The 10423-nt window shown below is 44.1% G+C and overlaps 1 protein-coding gene across 2 annotated transcripts; it reads left to right on the forward strand.

Moving 5' to 3' along the window:
* The first annotated feature begins 245 nt into the window (after positions 1-245).
* Positions 246-10423, forward strand: LOC115202348 (zinc finger and SCAN domain-containing protein 21-like). 2 transcript variants are annotated; one of them, XM_029766461.1, is made up of 6 exons: positions 250-830; positions 6277-6413; positions 6832-7044; positions 8765-8837; positions 8941-9420; positions 9526-10423. In XM_029766461.1, exons 1-6 carry the CDS (start codon positions 533-535, stop codon positions 10104-10106), a joined length of 1782 nt encoding a protein of 593 aa, XP_029622321.1. In that variant the 5' UTR covers positions 250-532; the 3' UTR covers positions 10107-10423. The 2 variants fall into 2 exon arrangements, with proteins under 2 accessions (XP_029622320.1, XP_029622321.1); XM_029766460.1 differs by having other exon boundaries at positions 246-830; positions 8941-10423.

The following is a 10423-nucleotide window of genomic DNA, read 5'->3' on the forward strand; positions in this document are numbered from 1 at the left end:
AATTGAAAAATTATTTCCATTTGCCTGTCAACAATATACTTTAGATTTACTATCAGATTAATAGGCTGTAAAGATGTGGATGGAATTCACATATATGTATAGTAGGCTAGTCTGTCATACTGTTGTAATTTACTTTTTTTTAAATCAATGAACTGTTTGTTGTTTATTTCTATTAGAAATCCCAGAAATAGTTGAATGCTTTATTTTAGAAAAATCATGAAATATTGTTTACACCAGAAAACATGTTTATTACGGAGCTCCAACATTGTTGTTACTGTGCAGCACTCCTGTACAGTAGGTGGCGGTGTCCAACCTTCAACTCTACCATCCAGCATATGATTACATTACTGTGATGAGGAACAGGGAAAATAATCTCACCAGCGAGCTACAAACAAAGCTAGCTATCCATGTTTTGTTTCTGATATGATTGCATTTGTTTTAATAGCTTGCTAGATAACTGTAGATACTCATAATATAGAAAACATAAAGACTGTTTTCATATTGAAAAGGGACAAAAAGCTTCTGGAGAACAATGTCGGGTTCCGTTGCTGATTTCCAGGCGCAGATAGCCTCAATCATGGAGGTGCTAGCCAACGCTGCTGTCGCCGAAATCTGCAAAGTTGTTGACGATGGCTATGCGGTTGTACACCTGAAGATGACTCAAAGCCACAAGGACAACGATTTTCTCCGGCGGAAAATGAAATTGATGGAACTTCAGATTGCCAGGTTTCGAGCAGAGAGAACAAAGTTTTCAGATGGGTCCGTCCACAACCGCTTCCATGGAATACGCCTGCTAAACAGACACAACCATCGAGAGACTGCAACGACAGGTTGGTGATGATGATGAATTTGACAATGTGCACGTATCTTAAATTAAATTACAGAATACCGACCATTTCGAATCCCACCGTACCTTCTCCGCTATGCAATCTGGTTTCCGAGCTGGTCATGGGTGCACCTCAGCCACGCTCAAGGTCCTGAACGACATCAAACCGCCATCGATAAGAGACAGTACTGTGTAGCCGTATTCATCGACCTGGCCAAGGCTTTCGACTCTGTCAATCACCACATTCTTATTGGCAGACTCAACAGCCTTGGTTTCTCAAATGACTGCCTCGCCTGGTTCACTAACTACTTCTCAGATAGAGTTCAGTGTGTCAAATCGGAGGGCCTGTTGTCCGGACCTCTGGCAGTCTCTATGGGGGTGCCACAGGGTTCAATTCTCGGGCCGACTCTCTTCTCTGTATACATCAATGACGTCGCTCTTTCTGCTGGTGATTCTCTGATCCACCTCTACACAGACGACACCATTCTGTATACATCTGGCCCTTCTTTTGACACTGTATTAACTAACCTCCAGACGAGCTTCAATGCCAAACAACTCTTCTTGCCTTGGCCTCCAACTGCTTTTAAATGCAAGTAAAACTAAATGCATGCTCTTCAACCGATCGCTGCCTGCCCGCCCATCCAGCATCACTACTCTGGACGGTTCTGACTTAGAATATGTGGACAACTACAAATACCTAGGTGTCTGGTTAGACTGTAAACTCTCTTTCCAGACTCACATTAAGCATCTCCAATCCAAAATTAAATCTAGAATCGGCTTCCTATATCGCAACAAAGCCTCCTTCACTCATGCTGCCAAACATACCCTCGTAAAACTGACTATCCTACCGATCCTCGACTTCGGCGACGTCATTTACAAAATAGCCTCCAACACTTTACTCAACAAATTGGATGCAGTCTATCACAGTGCCATCCGTTTTGTCACCAAAGCCCCATATACTACCCACCACTGCGACCTGTACACTCTCGTTGGCTGGCCCTCGCTTCATACTCGTCAGCTAACCCACTGGCTCCAGGTCATCTACAAGTCTCTGCTAGGTAAAGTCCCCCCTTATCTCAGCTCACTGGTCACCATAGCAGCACCCACCTGTAGCACGCGCTCCAGCAGGTATATCTCACTGGTCACCCCCAAAGCCAATTCTTCCTTTGGCCGCCTTCCAGTTCTCTGCTGCCAATGACTGGAACGAACTGCAAAAATCACTGAAGCTGGAGACTCTTATCTCCCTCACTAGCTTTAAGCACCAGCTGTCAGAGCAGCTCACAGATCACTGCACCTGTACATAGCCCATCTGTAAATAGCCCATCCAACTACCTCATCCCCATACTGTATTTGTTTATTTATCTTGCTCCTTTGCACCCATTATCTCTATTTGCACATTCATCTTCTGCACATTCTACCATTCCAGTGTTTAATTGCTATATTGTAATTACTTCGCCACCATGGCCTATTTATTGCCTTACCTCCCTAATCCTTCCTCATTTGCACATGCTGTATATAGACTTTTTCTACTGTATTGATTGTATGTTTGTTTATTCCATATGAAACTCTGTTGTATGTGTCGAACTGCTTTGCTTTATCTTGGCCAGGTCGCAGTTGCAAATGAGAACTTGTTCTCAACTAGCCTACCTGGTTAAATAAAGGTGAAATAAATAAAATAAAACATGAATCTTCAATTTGACCCCATCCATCAATTGTGTTTTACAAAGTTCAAAGCAAGTATAATACAGCCATGATTTATGTACTGTCAATACAGTTCGGGTCTAGATGTATTATTGAGATCCACCTCAAGAGGCTGAAGAAATTTGTCTTGGCCCCAAAGACCTTTATAAACCTACAGATGCACCATTGAGAGCATCCTTTTGGACTGTATCACCACCTGGTACTGCTATTGCACCGTCTGCAACTGCAGGGCTAGAGGGTGGTGCGGTTAGCCCAATGTATTTCCGGGGGCACCGTTGCCTGCCCTCCAGGACATCTACAGCACCGGTGTCACAGGAAGGCCAAGAAGAATATCAAGGACCTCAGCCACCCGAGCCATGGCCTGTTAACTCGCTACTATCTAGAAGGTGGAGACATTACAGGTGCATCGAAGCAGGGAACGAGAGACTGAAAAACTGCTTTTATCTCCAGGCCATCAGACTGTCCCCACTAGACTGCCCTGAACTTAGTCACTGTTACAAGCCCGGCTACCACCCGATACTCTACCCTGCACCTTAGTGACTGCTGCCCTAGTCATTGAACACTGGTCACTTTAATAATCTTTACATACTGTTTTACCCACTTTATATGTATGTCATATATTCTAGTCAAGGCTCATCCTATATAACTACTGCTCTACACAACTTTTCTATTCATATACTGTCTATATATACCATCATATACATATATATTTATTCCGGACTCTGACATTGGTCGTTCTGATATTTCTTAATTCCTTTATTTTAATTTTTTGGATGTGTGTGTATTGTTAGGTATTACTGCCCTGATGGAGCTAGGAACACAAGCATTTCACTGTGTTACACTAGATATTACTGCCCTGATGGAGCTAGAAACACAAGCATTTCACTGTGTTACACTAGGTATTACTGCCCTGATGGAGCTAGGAACACAAGCATTTCACTGTGTTACACTAGATATTACTGCCCTGGTGGAGCTAGAAACACAAGCATTTAACTGTGTTACACTAGGTATTACTGCCCTGGTGGAACTAGGAACACAAGCATTTCACTGTGTTACACTAGGTATTACTGCCCTGGTGGAACTAGGAACACAAGCATTTCACTGTGTTACACTAGGTATTACTGCCCTGATGGAACTAGGAACACAAGCATTTCACTGTGTTACACCAGGTATTACTGCCCTGGTGGAGCTAGGAACACAAGCATTTCACTGTGTTACACTAGGTATTACTGCCCTGATGGAACTAGGAACACAAGCATTTCACTGTGTTACACTAGGTATTACTGCCCTGGTGGAGCTAGGAACACAAGCATTTCACTGTGTTACACTAGGTATTACTGCCCTGATGGAGCTAGAAACACAAGCATTTCACTGTGTTACACTAGGTATTACTGCCCTGATGGAGCTAGAAACACAAGCATTTCACTGTGTTACACTAGGTATTACTGCCCTGATGGAGCTAGAAACACAAGCATTTCACTGTGTTACACTAGGTATTACTGCCCTGATGGAGCTAGAAACACAAGCATTTCACTGTGTTACACTAGGTATTACTGCCCTGGTGGAGCTAGGAACACAAGCATTTAACTGTGTTACACTAGGTATTACTGCCCTGGTGGAACTAGGAACACAAGCATTTCACTGTGTTACACTAGGTATTACTGCCCTGGTGGAGCTAGGAACACAAGCATTTCACTGTGTTACACTAGGTATTACTGCCCTGGTGGAACTAGGAACACAAGCATTTCACTGTGTTACACTAGGTATTACTGCCCTGGTGGAACTAGGAACACAAGCATTTCACTGTGTTACACTAGGTATTACTGCCCTGGTGGAACTAGGAACACAAGCATTTCACTGTGTTACACTAGGTATTACTGCCCTGATGGAACTAGGAACACAAGCATTTCACTGTGTTACACCAGGTATTACTGCCCTGGTGGAGCTAGGAACACAAGCATTTCACTGTGTTACACTAGGTATTACTGCCCTGATGGAACTAGGAACACAAGCATTTCACTGTGTTACACTAGGTATTACTGCCCTGGTGGAGCTAGGAACACAAGCATTTCACTGTGTTACACTAGGTATTACTGCCCTGATGGAGCTAGAAACACAAGCATTTCACTGTGTTACACTAGGTATTACTGCCCTGATGGAGCTAGAAACACAAGCATTTCACTGTGTTACACTAGGTATTACTGCCCTGATGGAGCTAGAAACACAAGCATTTCACTGTGTTACACTAGGTATTACTGCCCTGATGGAGCTAGAAACACAAGCATTTCACTGTGTTACACTAGGTATTACTGCCCTGGTGGAGCTAGGAACACAAGCATTTAACTGTGTTACACTAGGTATTACTGCCCTGGTGGAACTAGGAACACAAGCATTTCACTGTGTTACACTAGGTATTACTGCCCTGGTGGAGCTAGGAACACAAGCATTTCACTGTGTTACACTAGGTATTACTGCCCTGATGGAACTAGGAACACAAGCATTTCACTGTGTTACACTAGGTATTACTGCCCTGGTGGAGCTAGGAACACAAGCATTTAACTGTGTTACACTAGGTATTACTGCCCTGATGGAGCTAGAAACACAAGCATTTCACTGTGTTACACTAGGTATTACTGCCCTGGTGGAGCTAGGAACACAAGCATTTCACTGTGTTACACTAGGTATTACTGCCCTGATGGAACTAGGAACACAAGCATTTCACTGTGTTACACTAGGTATTACTGCCCTGGTGGAGCTAGAAACACAAGCATTTCACTGTGTTACACTAGGTATTACTGCCCTGATGGAGCTAGAAACACAAGCATTTCACTGTGTTACACTAGATATTACTGCCCTGATGGAACTAGAAACACAAGCATTTCACTGTGTTACACTAGGTATTACTGCCCTGATGGAGCTAGAAACACAAGCATTTCACTGTGTTACACTAGGTATTACTGCCCTGGTGGAGCTAGGAACACAAGCATTTCGCTGTGTTACCCTAGGTATTACTGCCCTGATGGAGCTAGAAACACAAGCATTTCACTGTGTTACACTAGGTATTACTGCCCTGATGGAACTAGAAACACAAGCATTTCACTGTGTTACACTAGGTATTACTGTCCTGATGGAGCTAGAAACACAAGCATTTCACTGTGTTACACTAGGTATTACTGCCCTGATGGAACTAGAAACACAAGCATTTCACTGTGTTACACTAGGTATTACTGCCCTGGTGGAGCTAGGAACACAAGCATTTCACTGTGTTACACTAGGTATTACTGCCCTGATGGAGCTAGGAACACAAGCATTTCACTGTGTTACACTAGGTATTACTGCCCTGATGGAACTAGAAACACAAGCATTTCACTGTGTTACACTAGGTATCACTGCCCTGGTGGAGTTAGGAACACAAGCATTTCACTGTGTTACACTAGGTATTACTGCCCTGATGGAACTAGGAACACAAGCATTTCACTGTGTTACACTAGGTATTACTGCCCTGATGGAACTAGAAACACAAGCATTTCGCTACTCCTGCGATAACATCTGCAAAATATGTGTACGTGACATGACCAATAAAATTTGATTTGAGGATATATCATGCTGACTTTGTACTGTCAACACAGCTAGGATCCTTCTATCTCTACAGATACATAACATACATCATGAAGGTATTATGCTTGCTTGGTACTTTGTAAAACACCATTGATGGATGGGGTCAAATTAACCTCCCCCTTTATTTCCAGGACCTACTTGGCAAAGCAGAGCCAGACTTTCCAACAGAAGTTTTGGGAACAGCATCATACCAAGAGACAGACAGCCCATAGACGTGGACCAAGAGGATGTCTCTACATCAAAGCATATGGATACTACAAGTGATGAGGTAAGTTCCAATTTTAACAGCCGATTTCAGACTGTCACAGACTTATATCTGTTTTAGTCTCGGACACCAGACACTTCCGCCTGGGGATGAGGTTATGTCTGTATAGACGTGTATGTCAGCACATTATAACTAGTGATCTAGTGGTAATAAAATAGGTGGGTAAACTCTTATTGCCGTACACAGTGAGTAAAGTAACACTCCCTATACTTTCAATGCATTTTTGCGCCAAAGTTTTGTAAAGACATGTGTAAAATACAAAAGGTGGAGTTTACCCTCCACTACACCACTGATTATAACACAATGACAACAAGGCAACTACTATGAATTACACTAAATCCCATGTCATGACCATATCTCCATTCAGTAGATAGAGTATGATCTGTCTCACTCACTCATCTCTCCCACTTAACCCCATCAGCAGTCAGCAGAGACAGAGGAAGGGGAACCAGACCTGCTCATCATCAAGGTGGAGGGAGAAGCAGATGACCAGGACTCTAGGATCAGCCACCCTGCCAGAACAGTGGAGGGCAGCAGAGAGCTAACCACCCAACTGGCTGCAGCCTCCACCGAGGATCCCGCCTTCCAGCCCAGAGGTCCCAGAGGCAACAACTACATCAACACCACTATGGAGGTCAGTGGATCTGACTCCATCCTCCTCCAATCAGAAACAGGGACTGTGAACCAGGGACCCCAGCAGCACACAGGATTTGAACCCAAAGCAGAGAGACAGAGTCTGGACACAAAGTGTGATATGAACGGGGACCTCACTCTCCTAAGAGGTTCTTTAAACCAGGTGTGGAGAGAGGCAGTAGCGACTGATGATGGTGCCTCTGCTGCTCACACTAAAGTAATGGACCTAGGGAGTGGCCCAGTGGGCCCAGAAACACAGACTAAATCGGCCATGGAAATGAGAAGTGTAGGGTTAGAAAACCACAGGTTTTCCCCCAAGGAGTTCCATTCCTCATCAGAACATGTGATAGTGATTGACTCTGTATCCAGTGGCCAGCAGGTAGATAGAGGTTTTGAGTGGGGTCAGGTGGGTACAGCTACTACACCACAGGACAATGGAACTGGAAATAAGCAGGAAGTGGGAGTGTTTAACAGAAACACACCAATGATTCGCCACAAATCGATGAGAGACAACACAACGCTATTGGTTTCACCCGGCTTCCGGCCCTCAGAGATAAATACAGGCATGCAGCTTGGCACAGGAAATGCAGGTGAGGCCAACAAAGATAGTTGGTGTTCGTTGGCAAGCCTCCATAGACACTCTGAAATACCAGGAAGAGGAGTTCAACAACCAACTCCTACCTCACTTCCTGTCAGCCATTTTAGACCAAGCACCACAACCTCTTGTCATTTGAGTAATCTCGCCACGGATGTTAGACCTGGTACCGTAGAACGACAGTACGGTTTCCCCAGCTGCAATAAGAAGTTTGTTCACGAGAGCGACTTCCAGCAGCACGCTGTCATCCACACCAGGAAGCGAGGGTTCGCCTGCAACTTCTGTGAGAAGAGCTTTGAGGGCGCCAGCCATCTCCAAATGCACCAGAACGTCCACACTGGGGAGAAACCCTTCATTTGTGCACAGTGCGGACGCAGGTTCTCCCACACCAGCAATCTGAAAAGACATCAGAAGCTTCATCATTGATAACTGACACAGAACAAGAGATTCCTATTGAAAAACAACTGTTATAGCAATATCATGACTTCAAACGCTATTGGTTCTAACGTAGTCGTATGTCTGCAGGATGTTTACCCTGGTCTCTTACGTCTACAATACAACGTGGTTCATATTTACATTATCTACAAGGATTGTTACGTTTTCTTGGCTTCTTTAAGGCCAACAGCATCACTCACATTGACTGTTAAGGTTGATAATGGTTGTGTTCTTCTAATAATACTGCGTGCCTCACACTAAAGTTATAGCAGAAATTGTACTGTGAGACTGAAAAACTGTCTGTTCTTTTGTACCAATTTCACCAATGGCTATTGCTGTTTGTTCATTAAATCCTATAATTCCATCAATAAATAATATTTTTCTAATAATTTCATGGTGCTTCTTGACTCTTAATATATATTCTCACATTGACCCTAAATATATTGTAACTAAAGGACATTTTTTCTTTCAAAATTACAGTGAAATATTGAGGTCCAGTTTTAGTTTCATATGTTTTGAGAAGCTTTAGATGTTCTGTGTCCATGAGTTGAGTCAGTAAATGAACAACTTAATTCAAGCCATTTGATCAATATTATAGCATAGTAATATCTGAGTTATAATAGACCTGTATTTGTTTGAGAGCTTTGTAAATCTCATGTCTTTCTACTTAATTCCTCCCTCCTCTTTTCAGGCCAAATCTACTGTGGAAGGGGAGAGAGACCTCCAGCCATGGAAGAAAGAAGAGGCTCTGAGGGAGATGCCAGGTAATGATGAATATATTGCTGTAATGAAAAATGACATACTGATTGACAACCTCATTGTTTTATTTGACTGCATATGACCATCATGCTTTTGTTGTCTCTTCAGGCACTGATAGTGGCCACAGAATGACAGACCCAAACACACAGACCTCTCTAGACACTGACCAAGCAGAGCTCACTGAGCAGCTCAGAACCAAACACAGCATATTGACTGTCAACAGATCAGACACTGTTTTCAAGTCAGACCCAGAGCCTGAGAGCCAGAGCCAGGGGTTCCAACTCACAGGTCCAGGACCTGTTGCTAAACAGCAGCACAGCCTAAACCCAGAGAGAACAACTGATCTGCCTGTAAACTCCCGTAAGCGAAGAGTCAGTGATACAGCAAATGATCGGCCATCTTGTTCTAGTTATGCTGCCGAGACGGTCTCAGGAAGCCTCTCGCCTCTCACAAAGGTGAACCCTATTCCCCCACTTTCTCAGAAGGTGAGGGGTGAACACGAGAATTCCCAGGTCGATTCTGAGGTCATAGTTATCGACCCCCTTCCTGTTGACGATGGGGATGGCACGCCCTCGTCATGGAGACAAGGTGACATCATGGAACACAGGCATCATCAAGGAGGACATATTGAAGTAGATGCCATGCTTCTTGGAGGACATTCGAGTAACACTTATCATTATCATCCTCACCCAGGTGTCCAGCCAGCAGCGAGACAGAACTCACCTGACAATCACTTCTACACCATTGGCATGGACGGCGCTTTCGACAACCGCCTCGGCACCTTTCAGAAACCCGCAACCACCGCCACTGCTCCATTGGCCGAGGGAACCGGGGAGCTGCAGTACCCCACCTGGGTGGATTTCCCTGGGAGCGCCCCCGACACCCACCTGGGCGACATGAGTGGGACTCATCAGGACAGAGTGGGGAGGGCGAAGTCCTACAGGTGCACCTTCTGTGGGAGGGAGTACCCTCACCTGTGCCAGCTCAAGATGCACCAGAGGGTCCACACGGGGGAGAAACCGTACGAGTGTGCCCTGTGTGGGAAGCAGTTCAGCCAACTGTGCAGCCTGAAGCGGCACCAGAGAGTACACACAGGGGAGAAACCTTTCAGATGTGCTCAATGCGGGAAACAGTTCTCTCATTCCAGCAATTTAAAAGTGCATCAGAGCGTCCATTCGGGTGAGAAACTGTTCCACTGCGCCCAGTGTGGAAAAAACTTCTCCTTTCTGAGCAATCTGATAAGACACCAGACAGTTCATGCACGGAAATTATAGGTTGTGCTGTGTGGATTTGGGATTGTGTTTTCTGAATTGATTGTAAATTGTAAGTGTATGATTGTTCTGGCTTAAAGGGTGTTACCTGTTATTTTCTACCCTGACTGGAGCAAATGTAAAAATGTTATAAAAAGAAGTGACACTAAACGTTTGTTATATTATTGTCTAAAATGTTCAACTTTTTATTGTATAAATTTCTACAGTATTTGTGACGCAAAGTGTTGAAAATAATCAGGCAAAACTACGATTTTGTCACAATCAACATGCTTGTGTTAAAGTTCATAAGAAATAAAGCAACTCATGGGAAATGTGAAAAA

This window comes from Salmo trutta, chromosome 11 (assembly GCF_901001165.1).
Source record: "Salmo trutta chromosome 11, fSalTru1.1, whole genome shotgun sequence".
Lineage (NCBI taxonomy): Eukaryota > Metazoa > Chordata > Actinopteri > Salmoniformes > Salmonidae > Salmo > Salmo trutta.

Bases quoted from the DNA above. Each gene is read 5' to 3' on its own strand.
- LOC115202348 (XM_029766460.1), top strand. From the start codon at position 533: ATGTCGGGTTCCGTTGCTGATTTCCAGGCGCAGATAGCCTCAATCATG. The intron at 831-6,276 runs GTTGGTGATGAT...CTTTATTTCCAG, and splicing joins TCGAGAGACTGCAACGACAG to GACCTACTTGGCAAAGCAGA. The intron at 6,414-6,831 runs GTAAGTTCCAAT...TAACCCCATCAG, and splicing joins TGGATACTACAAGTGATGAG to CAGTCAGCAGAGACAGAGGA.